At 38.5% G+C, this 17,658-nt stretch overlaps 3 protein-coding genes across 3 annotated transcripts; 2 read left to right on the top strand and 1 right to left on the bottom strand.

The window, feature by feature from the left end:
• Positions 1–8: 8 nt before the first annotated feature.
• LOC140927580 (uncharacterized) lies at positions 9–4,206 on the top strand. The gene is made up of 8 exons (XM_073377256.1): positions 9–115; positions 277–410; positions 721–861; positions 2,066–2,156; positions 2,250–2,385; positions 3,042–3,113; positions 3,288–3,310; positions 3,766–4,206. The coding sequence occupies exons 1-8, from the start codon at positions 83–85 to the stop codon at positions 3,952–3,954; spliced, it is 819 nt and encodes a 272-aa protein (XP_073233357.1). The 5' UTR covers positions 9–82; the 3' UTR covers positions 3,955–4,206.
• A 103-nt stretch (positions 4,207–4,309) lies between these two features.
• Positions 4,310–10,713, bottom strand: LOC140927581 (E3 ubiquitin-protein ligase RNF166-like). Its single transcript, XM_073377257.1, has 6 exons — positions 10,553–10,713; positions 10,013–10,172; positions 7,327–7,415; positions 5,620–5,731; positions 5,408–5,515; positions 4,310–4,624 (listed from the first exon to the last, which is right to left on the bottom strand). The coding sequence occupies exons 1-6, from the start codon at positions 10,660–10,662 to the stop codon at positions 4,559–4,561; spliced, it is 645 nt and encodes a 214-aa protein (XP_073233358.1). The 5' UTR covers positions 10,663–10,713; the 3' UTR covers positions 4,310–4,558.
• A 115-nt stretch (positions 10,714–10,828) lies between these two features.
• On the top strand, positions 10,829–16,278 carry LOC140927582 (exosome complex component RRP42-like). The gene is made up of 7 exons (XM_073377258.1): positions 10,829–11,023; positions 11,779–11,873; positions 12,475–12,640; positions 13,340–13,410; positions 13,559–13,679; positions 14,933–15,088; positions 15,712–16,278. Exons 1-7 carry the CDS (start codon positions 10,865–10,867, stop codon positions 15,817–15,819), a joined length of 876 nt encoding a protein of 291 aa, XP_073233359.1. The 5' UTR covers positions 10,829–10,864; the 3' UTR covers positions 15,820–16,278.
• Positions 16,279–17,658: the final 1,380 nt, after the last annotated feature.

A 17,658-nucleotide genomic window follows, 5' to 3' on the forward strand; every position in this document is an offset into this window, starting at 1 on the left:
TTTCCGAACAAAAACAATAATGGCGGCCAATTTTAAATTTTCTTGAGGAAATGTTTGTGGAGATTTTTTAAGTTTAAACACTATGTCAATGCCTGATATTCATAACTGCTTATATGTAAGTATAATGTTATTCTCATAGTGTTGGTTTATTTTATCTAATTAGCCAATTTTTATTTTATATAATAATTAATTATAAAATGCTTCTGCTAGCTAATAAACAGCTGTGATCAAAAGAGTTCGACATTTATGGGCTGTAGCTAGACAGTTCTTTTTCAGCTCTCTTCGGAAAATGTTCGCATCAAAAAGAAATACAAGAAGCTTGCAAAGCGTAATGGCCAGTTAGAGAGGGAACTAAACGAACTGAAAGAACAATTTCGGAACAACGAATTCATGCAGACTTTAACAAGAAGGTAACTTATTTTATTTTATTTTATTTTACTAGCCTCGCCAAAAAACAAACAAACAAACAGACAAACAGAAAGAACGTTGGTAGGGACACCGCAACAGCTGTGGCCAATTACAGCGGGCCCTTTTTCTTGACTTGAGGTTATTTTTAAATTACAAATACCAGTAGTCGTTGTAGCTACGTTGGAGGCCATTTCGTTTAATTTGCAATATACTTTTTATCACGTTGTTTTTTGTATACATTGGAGGGGTAAGGGATTTGTTCTGATAAAATTTTAAGTTTTCTGCACAGATTCTGACATTTTCTTTCCAAAGTGTTCAAGTTCAAACTGATGACAGACACCCAAGAACAGCTGGCATAGTGAGGAGGGTTCAGTCTGGTTCAGCCATGCAACTGAATCCAAACAGCAACAGAGGAAGAAAAGCAGTTGATGAACAGTTTGAAAGTACAGCCAAGTTAGTTTGAATCAATAAAATAAAATGACTAAGTACAGGGGCGGATTTAGGGGAGGGTGTAGGGGGTGCACACACACCCCCCTCCCTGAGATGACCTGCGGTTTTCTAATACAATTGGTATTCTGCAAAAAAAAATGTGGTTTATTGGTGTTGAAGTAACACATGAGACGAAGTTGAAGAATTTATGCTAAATGCCATAAACATGGTACACTGCAATGAAACCTCTATTAAGTGGACACCTTCGGGACCTTCCCAAGTGTCCGCTTACATGTAATAGAGGTTGTAAAAATTGTGCAATTTTTGTTAATGATCAACATTCAACAGTTACTCTGTACTGTGATAAAGTTGCATGTTGTTAAAGAAGCTATTCCGAGTTCAAATTCATTACCTTTCATTACTAACTTTAATTTGTTTTTAAATGCAAAAACATTAACTGACTTCAGTACGTATTTCAAGGACGTGATCCAATACAACTATTTTCAATTCAGCCCAATGTCCGCTTAATAGAGGTTTTTAACAATAGAAATTAGCCAAATACAACTTTTTCTAGGGTCCGTGCCGCTTAATAGAGGTGTCCGCTGAATAGGGGTTTGTTATAAAGGGAAATATATCAGACGTTAATTTCGGGACCAGGTTTAGTGTCCGCTTAATAGAGGGTGTCTGCTGAATTGGGGGTCCACTTAATAGAGTTTTCACTGTAGTTAAAATGGTAGTTCCTTAGTAGTGCACCCACTCCTAAGTAAGAAAAATCCTGGATCCACCCCCAAAGTAAACTTCAATAAGCAACTAAATGAGTATTACGGTGGAAATCCAAAGTGCAGTTATCATCCTTAAAACTAGAGGGAGGGGGATTTTCCCAGCCGTTGAAAGTATAAGCCCTTGAAAAAGGAAAAGAATACAATGACAACTACACTAAAGAGGTTTGCTTGACTAAAAAAGTTTGCTTCAACCGCAACTTGATTCACAGCTGATACTGAGTTCTCACCCAAACAAAAGATTTGCCCATATTACAGGCTACAAAAATGACTCAGTCCTGAAAGTGAGGATTCAAAGTGGAAATTACATCCAAGTTTCAAGACAAAGATGAAAAAATGCCCCTACAACAGACAAGATCATGACAGTTTTGATAAATTTCAATAAAAAACACCATAAAGGGCACTCAGTTTTAATTTATCTTTAATTTCTTAATTTATAATTCCAACAGAATGTTGTCTATGCATAATAATCTGATGAAGAGGTACCAAAAAGAACTAAAAACAAACACAGCTCAAGTGGAACAAATTGCAACTCTAAGTGTGAGTGACAAATAAACCTGATACACATGTATTTGATGATAACCATTTACATCCTACATGAGAATATTGAATCGGATTTTCATGCACACACAGCTTGAAAATAGAGACTTGGAAAAGAAACTCCAGAATGCACAAAGAACAATAGAAGGCCTACAGGGAGAGAATGAGGCTCTCCAGACAAGGATAAATGCAGTGGGAATTAAAGAAAGACTTACTCCCTCTAAGAGAGGTAGGAAATGCATAACAATATTTTAGTTGCATATCTCCTTTGAAGGATATAACACTTCACATAATTATCATGATCAATCCCAGTTATTGGGATTGATCATGTAATGGGCCCACGTACAGTAACTGGCTCATGCCCTGTTGCAATAACTCTGCCAAGAAATGGAAAATCTAAAATATATATACAATTTTGTTAAAAGAGTTTGACAGGGCTGACTGGCAGACATAATCTGCTATGTCCAAAATGAGAATTTTTGCACCTTAAGTGGCCCCTGATGGTTACAATACACACATCTGACACCTACCTGAAGAAGGTAAAGAAAATAAGAGGTATATGTCATTACAAGCCCATATTGCCCAATTTACCAGACCTTTTCCCAGTTTTAGGAACATGGAGCATTAGCATGCAGTAGTTTATTTACTAAAGTGATAATTTCCCATGATGGAATGCTCCACAATTATAGGGTCACTCAGTTATGCCTACCAGTAGTATTTCTGTAAGACCATTTATATCCCGGGTTGGAGAAAGACAAATGAATATGAAGCAGAGTTTCTAGTTTAAGGGAACAGCCAAACAACAAAGCCTCCACAGTGAAAAGGCAATGAACTTATAACATATTATTCTCATAAAGCTTTTTTTCTGAATTTCAATCTATCAAGATCTAATGGCTGATCTCCACAAGGTTTCAAAAGAAAGAGACAGACTTGCAAAAGAAAGGAAGAAGTTCAAAGGTACTTCAATACAACAAAAACTTCTCATTGTAGGTAGGATTGACACAGGAAAACACTTCTCAGATCTTAACACATTTTCCACAGTAAAAATTAGTCTGGAGAGTTAGCCTTCATTGAAGTTCATACCAGTAAAATCCTTGATTAATATGGATCTGTTTATTGTTTTCTTTACAGATGAGCTCAAGATGCTAGATAGGGTAAGAGTTAAGATAGCCTCCTTCGCAGCCATTATTAGGGTCATCTCGCAGTGCTAGTGAGGAGGAGTATTGCTTGAAAACCCTAATAACAGCTGCAAAGGAGACTAGCATTAAGAATAGACAGTCAAAATATTTGACCTTAGAACCTGTGCCCAAATATCAACATGGAAATGTTCTGGTGTGTCTACTTCCTTGGTGTCAGCTGATGCACAGTCTAAAGGAAACAGGACTAAATACAGTTGAATCCCGGTAACTCGAACCCTCTCTAACTCGAACCTTCCAATAACTCGAAGCAATTTACATTTCCCTTCAAATCGCTTTCTATATAATTTTACCCTCGATAACTCGAACTCTGGGTAACTCGAACTGTTTTCTCTTTCCCTTGAAGGTTCGAATTATCGGGAGTTGACTGTATCTACACACAGTCTAAGGCTGATGTTTTTTGCATTGTACAGGGATTCTTTGAGGAGATAGAGGATTTAAAGTACGCTCTTCAGCAGGCAGCTAGATTGAACACTGCCTATGAAAAAGCTCTGAAGAAGCTCTGTTCACAGTCTGGGATGCCCTTCCCAAAAATTACTGCCACAACACCAAAACAACACCAGAGGAAGAGAACAAGATCACAGGCCAGAGAATTCAAATAGTAAAAACTTTAATCTCAAAATGTATTGTAACACTTAAGCAAAACTTTTTAAAAGTAGTAGGTTATCTAGAATGATCTCTGAAATTTTGTACAGCTCAGTAAAAAATGGAACGTAAAACCAAATAAGGGACACCAATTTTTCTGTTTAAATATTTTATTTGGAAATGTATGTTTTGATTTCTAGTTTGCCAAACAAATAGCCCTTATTTAAGCAATTACAATCCAGCCAAAAAATAATAAGTTATCCATAATATTTAGTGTTGTGAATGGTTTATAATTCCCAAATTTTTCTATCAGTGACTGTTGTTTCTGTATTTGATTTATTATAAATACTGCTGAAATTTATCTTCACCAACTACGAAGGCTTAACTTGAAGACTGAAACTGTGCAAAAAATTTAACTAAGATAAATAAATTTTATGATGATTTGCTCAACCGTTTGAATGGGTTTTTCTTGGTGTTGCCGAAACTGTTGTTGGTTCACTTTTGTTTTGTGATGTTCATGGGTACCGTTCCATGTTTTTTCAATTTTTTGTATTACATCATTTGGTGATCACAACCATCTGCAACACCAAGAAACTACTGTCTAGATTAAAGCATGTTCACTCAATTATCGTGTAAAGATTGAGCCAGAACTTGCTGAAGAACAGCATCTTCATCACTACTGAAATCCTGTGAGAGGAAAAAATCAAACATTATGACATTCCTTCAGTAATCAGACCAGCAAATCACAGACATATCAGACCCCTGGGTGGGGGTACGGCTATATATATTACTAACGAGGGGACCGTAGTACTGAGGTGGCTGTAAGGTGGGCTTCCACTGTACATGGACACGTTTCAGGTGGCCTCAGAGAGCCTTGCCCAAACACTTTGTGTTTCCAACTCTTCACTTCCAAACTTTAAACTTTTACTTTGAAACCTTCTGAATTCACCATGTATCAGGTGGTATGATTATTAGATTGTCTAGTTATTAACAATTATTTCCTTGAGCCCGAATGGGCTCTTAGTCAATAACCCATGACGCGGAAGGCCAAATGGACTATTGACTTAAAGGCCATGAGGGCAAGAGGAATAATATTATTGTTTTAGTAAAATCCAACTAGTTGGTCAAAAATATTGAGACAAAACAACTTTAGCTAGTTTAAGCTGTGCTGCCAAAAAGCCGGCCCTTTGCGCTACTAGTGGGCTATAACATATAGCCTAGTAGTAGCCCAACCAATCAGAATGCAGCATTGATAATAGACCACTAGTAAGTTCGATTTTACTAAAATATCAATACTCTTTGGTAAGACATGAACACAGTCCAATGTCTCAGGCAAAAAGTTTCAGAGTCCTAGAATTCCCACCCAAAACCAATGCATTCAGAGTCCCAGGACATCCCATTGAGATCAGGAGCTAACATAAACTCAATTACTCTAAACTGGTGCTAAATGCTAGATCAAAGTTGTCTTACCACGTATGTGTCATATTCAAATTTGTGACGTAAATTAAGATGTTGGACAAAGTCACCACTTTTTTGATGGGGATTCCCCCATGGCATGTTGGCACAGATTGGACAAACCTGAAAAATGAGGGATAATGTTTAGAAAATTTCTTTGCGATTTTCAAACAACACTGTATCTTCATTTCTTCTCATACACCAAACATGTCAAAGAGGTCACTCACCACAGATTGCTGTTCACTTTTGTGATTGTTGTTTACATGTTGTAATAATCCTTTGTTATCTAAATTTGACTGGTAGCAGTAGGGGCAGGTGAATGTTGATCGGTTTACAACCCTGAAAAATAAATAATCAAAAAAGAGGTTGAAAATGAGTGGACAGCTCTATCTATGGGCCCTTTAAAAAACCCTACCTCAACATCTAATATATAAACTCTGCAGATAGACACGTATCAAGGGTATGATTTAGGTTACATCTATACTATACCATAGCTTTTTGTGCCAACATAAAAAGCTATCTCGTACAGTATGAGTGGAAATAGCACAGAATTGGAAAAAAATAGGGAGCTTTAAATAGCAACGACAATGGCGTCGGTTACGAAAACATCACTTAAAAAGTAAATCCGCGCTGCCTCAAACTTTATTGCACTTACTCCATCTCATTCAATTCGTTAAATGTTGTAAATTTTTTTTGAGTTGAATTCTACAGAACTGTATCAAAGTTCAAAGTCGCCGAGGGTTTGCTGCTGTGAGACCCAATCCTCACTTTTGAATTTTCACTTCAGGGTCAATTGTTTCCCATCCTCCTTCCCACTCATTTACTTCCATTATGATCTGAATACATGCTGACACTGTGTCAAAGAGTGGCAAACCTCTTCGATATTAGCCCGCGTAGCCAGCATTTCCATGCGGTTTAGGAGCAAAGAATGAGGAACGAGAGTCAAAGACCACGTAAAAAATGTAAGAGCGGAAAGGAGATGGGGAAGAAAGGAAGGAAATGCTTGCAGACAAACCCCGGGATTTTAAAAACCCCCCACTTGGCCTGTCATGCCTGAGTTCGTGCACCGACATTTGATGCTGTCATAATTGACCAATAAAATGTTTGGCCTCCCCTCCCCCTTCTTTCATTTTTTGGCTCTCGTTTCATTTCTTGCATGGCCAAAACCAAAAATCCTGTTTCTTGGTCTTTCTTTGCTGCGAAACCAAACAGAAACACTTGCTACGCAGGCTACTTCGATATGTGACAATGTGCTTTCGAGACTGCAGTAAGTACAGCTCCACTAAGTTACAGATATCACACCAAAATCACCAATCTCATGTGTGAACAGATATGAGCCCTATCTTGTGTGGTTTTTGTGTCTGCACAAGAGCTATCCAATAAAGTGGGAAAATAGCCTTAGTCTTTTTCAGTTTCTGAGCTCTCTTGAGCAGAAAGAGCAGAAGAAACATTGTCCTACGGTACAATGCTTTTTCTGTCTTGATAGTACATAGGACAAAAAAATGGTAATTTTAGTACTAACAGTGGTATTTTTCCCTGCCTTAAAAATGTAAAGCATAGCCATCTATTTTTTATACTGCTAACCTCGTGTTCAAGCAGGGTTGTCAGCAGGGTTTGAAATAGGCGGCTGAGTTGTCAAAGTAAGCGGCCAGTCCAGGGATATTTTATTTAAAAAACGCCATCTGTAAAGAAATGCCACGCAGAGTAGGCGGCCGATACTAATCAAGTAGGTGGCGATTTTCGCCAGCAGCCAGCTACTTTTGACAACCCTGGTTCAAGGATAATAACTGTAAGCTATGAGACATTCCTAGTTATGGAAACTGCTCTTGGTACGTACAAGTGTGTCTGCTTACAGGAGTTTAGAAAGTACAGAAGAAACAAAAGTACAGAAAAGCAACCTGATCAGCTCATTAGTGAATATTTTGGCACCTTACCCTGGAAAAGGCTGACGAGTGGCTGCAACAGGTAAAGTAGATAAACTGGAACATGAAGATCTGTGAGCTCTTAATCTGGACATGGGAAACTGAAATAACGAAACATGACATGAACTGAAGAATTATGCAGATCGAGGAGTGAGTTTTGCACCAAGGCTGAACAACCCCCTCCAGCGGCAAAATCAGAATATTACAGAGATATTTAGTCTAGCAGATATTTTTCAAATACCAGTTGCCATCAGCCACCAAGTTGTAGTTTTGCTATTCTTGCTATGTTTTTTCTTTTATGCAAAACATGAGGACTTTTATTTTCATTTTCTCCAGCTCTACCAAAACAGCAGGGCCAACACAACCTTGTCCCCTGAGCTTTTCCATTGCATTGGTTTTTTTCTGGTGATATCCTGTACTACTGACGTTGTTTCATTTGATATCACAAACTCCTTTAAAATTTGATCAATGGTTACCTGAATATGAAGAATTAGCCAGGGAATTTGAGCCAATCAGGGTTGGAGAAATATTTGGAATGAATAACTATGAAGGTGTAATACCATTCCTTGTTAGGAACTCAGATTTCATCATTTTTGTCATAAACTTGTAAAAAGAACACTAACTTTCCCAAACTGAGTGACTTTACTGTTGGGTTACGTTGAAATAACTGGGCTATTGCATTTTTAATAGGCTGTTTTAGCAACAGAACAGGAACGTCAGTTGACAACGGCACGCGCAAATCAAACAACTGGCTTGGCCAATGGCAGAGTGGCAAATTGGACTTTGGAAGTCGAATTTAGCCTTTCCGTGCGCTTCCCTGTCGTTAAATGACGTTCCCATTCTGTTGCTAAATCAGCCTAATATCTGTACCAACTATAAAAATTGAGGATTTCTTTAGTGAAAGAGCAAAGCTATAATTTTCATGAAATTCATCAGGGGTAGACCCATACTCATCAAGGGGTAGACCCCTATTTTGTGGAAGTCCTCTGGGGTGAATGCAATAATTATTTTATTTAATCTTCAGGGGTAAGAAGAAGAGGCAAGTCCTCAACAGAGGGGGGGGGGGATGGATATTAAATACAATAGCCCATTACAAAGCAAGGGTACTTTAGACAAGTAATGCACCTATCAAGAATGAATGTTAATCTGGAGGAGTGGGGGAAGGCAGGGTAAAGACCAAGGATTTGACGGAGGAAGTCGGACCTTGGTGGGGACTTTTGATTATTGCCAAGTCCCTGGAGTGGTGACTTTTGAATTTCATCCAATTACAGATGCCATTTTGGATTGGAATCTGTAAAAGACCTGGTCACCATTTGGTTAACAGTTACTTTACCAGGGGGATTGGTGGCCATTGTTCCTGCAAGGATCTGTGGGTATTTTTTCATGGACACGTGCAAGATGGCAGCCAAGGAGAGTGTGACATGGTATCCTCTCTACTCTTACCTAAATGAATACATCCATTCATATACTTAACTGTTTTAGGAAGTTAGGCTCTTATTCAGTACCACTGCATGATACAAATGTTTTGCCCACGTTTGAAAGCAAGTAAATTTGCTTGTTTATCAGCTGCAAATTCGTTAAACTGTGTAGGTAGAAAACATTCCTTCCTGATGCTGGCATTTCACCAGAGCATTTTAACAACACTTGTTAAAATAAATAGATACAGCTTTCTCAAAAAGTTGGTATGTTGCTCCTTTCAATGAAACACATTTGGCCTCCGGTCAGTGTAAAACGCAGACTGCGGACTGCAGACTGCGGACTGCAGACTGCAGACTGCAGACTGCCGACCAGGGGTAAAATGCAGAGAGAGTGTAAAATGCAGACTGCAGACTGAGAGTAAAACGCAGGCTGGGTGCAAAATGCAGAATGAAGACTGTACTCCTTCTTCTTCAAATAGCTAGCTGGTAATCAGTAAAACACCTCGCTTCCTAGTCGAAGTACATTACACATTCTCGCCAAAAGTTCAATGAACATCCAAACAGCTAAAGTCTGCTTACCTTGATTTTCAATCCTTTCATAGAAGGTCATCGAAATTTCCTGCAGAACATCTTCCTTTGTTGTTGGAATGATTTACTCCCTTTTTTATCACCATAATTCTTTTGAATTCTTTCTGTACATTATTTTCGGTCAGCAGCTTTTATTTAAGCGTAAACATGGTTGTGTTGTACCAGTTCACGGTCACCTGTATCGAAAGTTGAAGCGTGAGGTCTCTCGAACGGAAAAAAGGTTAAAGATTGCAATTACTACTATGTTTTCGCATCGTCGGCGACGTTCCAGAGCGAGGGAGAATGGATTTGTGAAAGAAGATGTCAAGTAAGTGTAAGTGGTGTTGTTTACATGTATTTGAGGGATTGTTTTTCCCTTAAACCCTTCCGCGACGACAGTTTATGCTCGGTCTGCATTTTACCCCAACCTGCGTTTTACTCTGAGTCTGCAGTCTGCATTTTACACGCAGTCTGCATTTTACCCCTGGTCCGCAGTCTGCAGTCTGCAGTCCCCAGTCTGCGTTTTACACTGACCGATTTGGCCTCTAGTTTTAGTTGGAGGGGTAGCGAATTTGTTCTCTTTTGACCAAGTATGATGGCCCAGGGTAAGGCATTTGACGCCAAAAATTGCTTCGCGTTCAAATCCCCGTCCTTTGCCTGGCCTTCCAAGCCCCATCCAGATTAACATTGATAGGTGCATAACACAGTGTTACCCGTCTGTTGCATCCAGAACAGTAACCACGGCTTTGATATATCTGCTGTTCAATATCTCTAGCATTAAACTTCTGACGGGCATTGAAGCTAGTTCGACATACAGGACAGGTGGATGGTCCAGACGCACTTTCACAAGAGGACAAACAGTCACGGCAGAATCTGAATTTGAAAGAGAGAAAATATATCAGTTTCAACAGAAAAAAGGAAATTACTTCCAAATACACTAGCTAATTTCATTTTGGGCATTTAGGAACTGCAGTTTTTAAAGTTCATGTTATTTTCATGTCGAATGATTGTTTTTTTCTTTAGTTTTATTCGGGGTTTTGTTTTCCAAATTATTCTAAGGTTAAACAATGATGGCGATCGTTACTTCCGGTTTCTTTCGACATCGATGCATGACGGAAGTTCAACATTGGGCCGTTTGTTGCCTTGGGTCAAAGTTGCTACTTTTTCAATAACAGTAAAGAACGAATGCTAAATTTTAAGTTAAACTATGTTCATTTCGTTAAAACAACAAGATTTCGATGGCTGACACTTACGTGTGACCGCAGGGTATCGAGATAGGGTTTTCCAGAATTTCCAGACAAACAGGGCAGGAGAAATCTTCGTCTGTACCGTCTGAACGGGAACCATAACCGCCTGTTGCCATACTCGTCTCTAAAGGAGCGGAAAGCTTAGGTTTCCAGATTGCAAGCTTGCAGAAGATCAAACCTTTCTTCAGTCTTTTTCACAAACTTCCTTGTAAGTTTCTGTCTTCACATCGTTTCTGTCAGTTTACATTCTCTTAAAAATAGTGAACAGCGGCTACATAGAGTGCCCGGTTACCACGTCATGTAGGTTGCATCTTCAACATGGCGGATACCACGGTGTCCACGTTTGAACGGGCTTACATTGTTTGTGGAATTGAACAAGATTTCCGTTCAGATGGAAGGTCTTGTCAGGATTACAGACATTTTGAGGTAGAAACTGGCATTGTTTCCAACACAAGTGGATCTGCGAGACTTCGATTGGTAACTGTTTTTTTTTACCTTGCTAAGTTCGACCCGGGAGTTCGACAGGCAAAAATGCGTATGGTGCCCGTTCCAAACTTAAGCTTAATTTCATGCATAACTTTAAGGATTTACACAGCATAGTCAATTACGATACCAGACATCTCTTTGTTGTGGGCAATCTCTTGACCCCAGAGAGACCAAAAGTCATTTAACCCCTTTCTCTATGGTATATACTTATGGATTTATGGACACTTAGGTTCGTCCAAATCCTTAAAAAAGAAGGGTGGATGCAGGTAGCACTTACAGCAAACAGGTACATTAAAAACAAATGCAGGATTCAATGTACCCCCCACCCCCACCAATTTCGTAGACGGATGCAAAAATACTGTGGGATAGGGAAGTGATGGAGCGAAAACCACGCCTATCTTTTTAAAGCATAGGTATTAAAAATATTCTTTATAAAGCTATCTAAATAGGTATATTTTTTTAAAGTGAAATTTTGAAAAAGGAACAATCTTAACCGCTTTTAAAAGAATTGACAAATGCCCCACCCAAGGGCGGAGGTTTTCTGACATATCCCCTCCACTAGGACCTGCAAGATGACAACTGCCGGGGACGATGGGCACGCTTGGAATTGACTGAGCCATAACATACCCTTGGGGCCTTGTTTTCTTTAAAAAAAAAGACACACATTTTCTTAGTTCTCTTTAATTTTGTTTCATTGAAGTCACACATGCAGTCTGTCTGGAGTCCAATACTTTGCTTTGTTATAGTCTAAAACTGATGTTTTGGTTGGAGTTAAAGCAGAAATTGGAGAACCTCGCATACAGAAACCTGACCAGGGCTATGTTGAGTTTTTTGTTGATTGGTGAGGTGTTTTTTATTTCTATGTTTATCGTCATTTGGATACAAGTTCTTTTTTCTAGTCCCATTAAGATTTTCAGAGAGTGGTTATGAGAAGTGGTTGTTACCATGTTAAACTGACCTATAGCTGAGAAAATTCCTGCCCATAAAGACTCTAAAATCATGAAACATTCTCTAATATTATTAGGTAAAATTAATGTAGAATATATTTCTAGCTGGATTTTTGATAACATTACTACCAAATGACCCTAAATTTGCGTTCAACAGTTTTTTCGGCCAAACTATTTCCAAAGTAGCCATTATAAAAACTAAGAGTGCAACCATTGCTTTTTTTTTCTTCTCCTCGCTCATTCTTTTTCTCCTTTCCTTTTCCTTTGTTACCGTGATTTTGGAGCCGTTCTTGGGCTTAAGAAACCTGCCTTTCGACGCCTTTTCACTTAAATGACTGCAAATTTTGGTAGGTTGGTTTTCAAAAAATCGGTCAGATTTACATGCAGAATAATGTTTTTAAAAAGTTTCATCTTTTCAAAGTAAAGCCCACCCACTGATCTTACATTCTTCTGTGCTTCTGCTTCCGTACTGACTTGTTGCTTTTTCTCCTTAAGTTCTGCAAATGCTTCCCCTGAATTTGAAGGAAGAGGAGGTGATGAGCTTGGAGCAATGCTCGCAAAAACTTTAGAGAGAGCATACAATCATAAATCAGCCATTGATCTGCATTCACTGTGTATTCTTCCTGGAAAACAGTGTTGGGTTTTGTATATCGATGCTTTGGTAAACAAGCCTGTTAATTGACAATAATTGTATAATATGTTATGATTAATGCCGTGATTAAGAAATGTTAGTAAATAGATGCCACTTGTTTAAAAGTATAATTATTTCTTTACTGTTTCCATGGTAACACAGTCCTATACATGCAAGTTAATTGACCTTCGAAGTGCCAAGCGTGAGGAAACAGCCAACTTTTCACAAAGCCACCACTGATTTCCTCGCAAAATGACGTGTGAGAAACGAGCACAGAAATTCCATACTTATGATGTGTCACTACCCAGATCTGGCATCATCAGTATGGAATTTCTGCACTCTTTTCTCTGATGCCATTTCGCAGGAAAACCAGTGGTGGCATCACAAAATGCCGGCTGTCTTCTTAAGTGTCTAAACACACCAATTTTGCCTCAGAATGATCTACGTTCAGTGGGATTTGATTGTCATTGCATGGCACTCACATCCACCTCGTTCCACTGCACATGGCCTGTCTCGCTCACTCCTTATTTTAGGAATTCTCCGTCTTTTGAAGAACTATGTTATCACATTGTACTTTTAAGTTATTCCACCACATTGACAATTAAACCAAGTAAATAATTTTTTTGTTTACTTACTGACACTAAAGTAAATTAAGATTTTTCTCACAAATTGCAAGACTTGTCGTCTTCATGTATGGCTTGCTTATTCAAGTGTTTTTATATGTTCTAGGTGTTGGAATGCGGAGGAAACTTGTTTGATTCCCTGTCCATGGCAGTGAAAGCAGCCCTTTATAATACCAGGTATAAAAATGATGTTATCCTTTAAATTTATAAATAAAATATAATTATTTGTTATTGGCATTTTGTTTGTTGCATCATGGTGACATTTAGACATTTGTTAGCAAACTATCTTGAATTCACTACAATATTTTGTTATTATTTTACATAGAATTCCAAATGTGGCTGTGTCGACAGAAGAAGGAGAGGTGGAACTTGAAATATCAGATGATCCACATGACTGTACAAGGTTGGATGTTTCTTCAATTCCTTTAACAGTGACAATGAGCAAGGTAATTGATTTGAATAAAACCATCTGTTATGGTCAAATCTGTTATACATGTAGTTTAATAATCTCTGTGCAAAAGATAGTCCTCAATTCATTTGAATGGCAACACCACGGGATTTTGAAGCAGGAGAGACAAATAATCTGGCCCCCATAACATGGTTTACAACTCAAATAGTTGAACCATGAACTTGAGGTGTTTGAACATCACATGAAACTCTTCTTGAAGTGTTTGTTATATCTGTTCAAGTGATCAATAATTAAAAATAATATTATTGGACTAGGTTGAGCAAAATATCGTGATTTGTCTGTGGCAAGCAGATCAATTGTTTGCCGAAGGTGAAGGCTGAGGCAAATAATTGATCTGCGAGGTGCTGAAAAATCACGATATTTTGTGATAACTGAGTTCAATAATTATTGTTTTATCATTCGATCACCGAGTTTGTTTTTTTAATCAATATCCTCAGGAAGCGAAGCAATCTGCCCTTTTCATGCAAGAGCAATTACAAGAAGGCGAAAAGTACGGTTTCCTTTACACATGTGCAGAATATTATTATTTTGCAGCCAAACACAGCTGGACGGCATTACGCATGGGCAGACCATTATTTGTAGACAGTTATTCGCAGGTCACGTGGTGGGCTCTCGGCCATGAAAAGAAAGAAAAATTTGCTTCGAATGATGATAACTGTTTTGATCACAAGCACTTGTCCTTCTTTCCTCAGAGCCATGTGCAGCAAGCAAAAAAGTAAAATTATGCAAATTAATCGTAAAAAGGAGAAGATAGTGGGGTGGAAATTGGGCTTTACTTTGCTTGGGCTTCCACCCTCTTTTCTCCCGATCACCCTATATGTGTGCTCTCAGTCTACTGTGAATCAAAAGAAAAAAAGAGACTGCTGGCAGTCTATTATTATTTTGGCAATTGTGATCTTAACTGTTAGGAGTTAATTTACAATAGTCAGCTGTATTTATTTTGAGTGTTAACCTCATTTTTCAAACCAGCAAGTATTTACTTGTCTTGTTGGCGGTCAGACGTGAGGGATATTAACATGATGGCTTCATTTAGTAAACAAGCTAATATTACTGTATTTTACTTATCACAATGTGTATTCTGCAGCTCATCCACATTGTTTAAGTAACACTTCTTCTTGTAGAGATTATGTAGTCTCTGGAAAACAAGCCCTAATCTTGGACCTTATGATTTTCAGTATCTGTAGTTGAAAGGTTTTGGGATTTTTCACTGTAGCATCAATTTTTGTTTAGATTGGTCATCGTCATGTTGTGGACGCTAGTCTTGAAGAGGAAGCCTGTAGTCTTGTTCAGCTCCTGGTGTCAGTAAATGGAGAAAACAACATCTGTGCCATGCAGAAGGTTGGCCAAGGAGCTCTGGATGCTGACTCTATATTTGAGATGATTGAGGCAAGAAAGTACTTTTGATTAAATTATAACATCTGGTTTATGGCCTATTGGCGCTTAGCAAAATGTTGTTGTTGTTTTTCTTTTGCTTTGCCCAGCTAAGGAGCCCTGCGTGTATAGGTTGACCTTCAATGTCCTTAGATGGCTGGCATGCTCTTTTGCACACAGTTGTGAACCTGAAAGTACATGTTTTGAAAGACCTTGTGTAAACCATGCCATGTGCAAAGTCTGAAAAAATTATTAACCCTGCACATGCAAGGAATTATTTAGGGTGTTAACCTCATTTTTCAAACCAACAAGACTTTACATGTCTTGGTGGCGGTCAGACGTGAGGGATATTAAGTTGATGGTTGTATTAAACATGCTGATGTATTTACTTATCACACTGTATATCTTGCAACTCATCAACATCATTTATTAACAATTTCTAGAATTGCCTTTAAGGAAGTTCTATACTGTTGAGAAAAAGATCTAGAGTGAACTGTTTTGTCCTTTATGTAGTTTGTTTGCAGCTTAAATTCCTTGTCATGTTCATTAATTTTAATGATACCTTTTAAGCATTCACTTCACACGGTTTTTTCTTTTTCTGGATGTTTCACAATTTTGGGATTTCCTCTTGTTTTTAGACCGCTGATTCGGTTGGAAAAAAGCTGAACAAAGAGCTCTTAAAAGTTCTCAAGAAAGAGGAGTCTAAGTCAAGTTTAAACAAAGAGAAAATTGGTTTTCTCTTGTAGCAGAAAAATTCTAAGCTATACGCAAGTTAGCTGAAGAACTCAGATTCTTTGGTGACTGCCAATGTCTCTCCAGCAACATCACACCAGCATAGGCCATCATAGAGCTATCATGGGGCCATCATTGGAAAGAACCTATATGAACCACCAGTAAGGTGAAGCCGCCATCATCATCATATCGAGCCATCTTGTGCGTGCATTTATTTTGCGAACATAAGCATTCATTGATCCATCTTTGAGCTGCATCCTGGATCATTCAGGACCATTTTTGTACAATGTGAAAGGATAGTAAACCATCTCAGTCTAGACAACAGTGGGCATTGTTACTGTGAAGGGAGAAGTGAAAAAAAAGTGAAATGGAGGAGATTTGCAGTATGTCCTTCCTCTCAATCAAACAACTTTTTTGTTGGCTTTAGTATAGACATAATGTACATTACTTTGTAGCGCCACAAGCGGTTGCACAGTGAAAGATTATGTGTATAACAACAACTAGAACTGTATGGACATATTGAATAATATGGGAAAAAAATGATTGTTTATTTTTTAATGGTGACAGTCCTATTAAAGATTTGTACAGAAAGAATGCTTGATAATTGGTGGTTTGAAACAAAACAAACATTTCAAACAAACATTTTCACTTTGGTGGGAAGAAGCAAACTGTAGGATCTTGGTGGCCGGTCTCTTTGTTTTGTTGTCAATGATTCTTCCTTATATACCCTTCCTTCATCCAAAGTTGCAAGTATTAAGTTTTCTGCCATAATTTCACTATTGGATTTACCAGGGCTGATGGGGCAGCCCTGGGGGATACTCCTGGGAATTCTTGGTGGGGTGTGCCACCCAGTTCTCCAAATCCTAGACTGCGTAGCTGGCGGTATTGTGTGGGTGCAAGATTGAAGTTTTGGCGGCGGAGCTGTGTTCCAAAAAAAGGGAGTAGGGACGAGGCAGTTGTCAAATCTCACTTGACTATGTTATAACGGCTCCGCCGCCAAATCTCACTTGACTACTACACAATACCACCAGCTACGCAGGCTATCCAAATCCTGACCCTATTTCAGACCAAAAAATGTCATTTTCCACACCCGTTTTCAGACCAGGAGGTGGTCGCAAAACTCAACATTACATGTTTACATAAAACAAAAATTATGTAATCATTGCTGAAGTTAAAAACGCAACAAAGAGGTTTGTTAAAATCCATTTCAAATTTGCGTATTACACGTTCTTTCTGATTCATTTGGAATTGAAATGACAAACACATTGATACACAACCTTAGTTCCTTTGTAAACCATACTCAATTCCACACCAAAATGGGCAAAATCTATACCCGTTTTCAGATCAAAATGGCGCAAAAACCCTACCCTTTGGAGCGGCACGTACCCTTATGGCTTATACATGTATAAGGAAGTACTCCCCCCCCTCCCCCCCATCACCCCGTTTGGGGACAGCCTCCACCAGGCCCTCTATTTTTGCCTAAAATTTTAGTAATTTCCAAAGAATTATCTTTAACTGGTCTTCCGCAGCTATAAAGAAGGCACACCATAAGCCTTGGTGTCTGGAGGGGGTACCCCCTTATTTAACCTAAACAGGTATGTTCTGCTGAATAGGGTATGGTTTTAAGGGTTTTGATTTTTAAACAGGGCAAAAAGACTCACCATTTTAGCATCATGGAAAAGGGGGCTTTAAGGACTGGAGGTCGACTGGAAGTGTGAAGGTTGGTGATAAGGGTACCAACGGTTTTTTTTTTTCAAAGTTATTCCATGATGTTAGTTTTAATTTTGTACTCTCTTCTTTTTATATAAGAATTTTGTTTTTGCGGCCCACGGCAGGCTGAATATTCTTATTTT

This window comes from Porites lutea, chromosome 2 (genome assembly GCF_958299795.1).
Source record: "Porites lutea chromosome 2, jaPorLute2.1, whole genome shotgun sequence".
NCBI classification, from domain to species: Eukaryota; Metazoa; Cnidaria; class Anthozoa; order Scleractinia; family Poritidae; genus Porites; species Porites lutea.

Excerpts from the sequence above, each read along its gene's own strand:
- LOC140927580 (XM_073377256.1), top strand. The coding sequence starts at position 83 with ATGTCAATGCCTGATATTCATAACTGCTTATAT. Across the intron at positions 2,386-3,041 it reads ACTTACTCCCTCTAAGAGAG|ATCTAATGGCTGATCTCCAC; the intron begins GTAGGAAATGCA and ends CAATCTATCAAG. Across the intron at positions 3,311-3,765 it reads AGCTCAAGATGCTAGATAGG|GGATTCTTTGAGGAGATAGA; the intron begins GTAAGAGTTAAG and ends TGCATTGTACAG.
- LOC140927581 (XM_073377257.1), bottom strand. The coding sequence starts at position 10,662 with ATGGCAACAGGCGGTTATGGTTCCCGTTCAGACGGTACAGACGAAGAT. Across the intron at positions 7,416-10,012 it reads GTTCTGGATGCAACAGACGG|TTTCCCATGTCCAGATTAAG; the intron begins GTAACACTGTGT and ends TCGTTATTTCAG. Across the intron at positions 5,732-7,326 it reads ACTCGTCAGCCTTTTCCAGG|GGTTGTAAACCGATCAACAT; the intron begins GTAAGGTGCCAA and ends TTTATTTTTCAG.
- LOC140927582 (XM_073377258.1), top strand. The coding sequence starts at position 10,865 with ATGGCGGATACCACGGTGTCCACGTTTGAACGGGCTTACATTGTTTGT. Across the intron at positions 11,024-11,778 it reads GATCTGCGAGACTTCGATTG|TCTAAAACTGATGTTTTGGT; the intron begins GTAACTGTTTTT and ends GCTTTGTTATAG. Across the intron at positions 15,089-15,711 it reads CTATATTTGAGATGATTGAG|ACCGCTGATTCGGTTGGAAA; the intron begins GCAAGAAAGTAC and ends TCTTGTTTTTAG.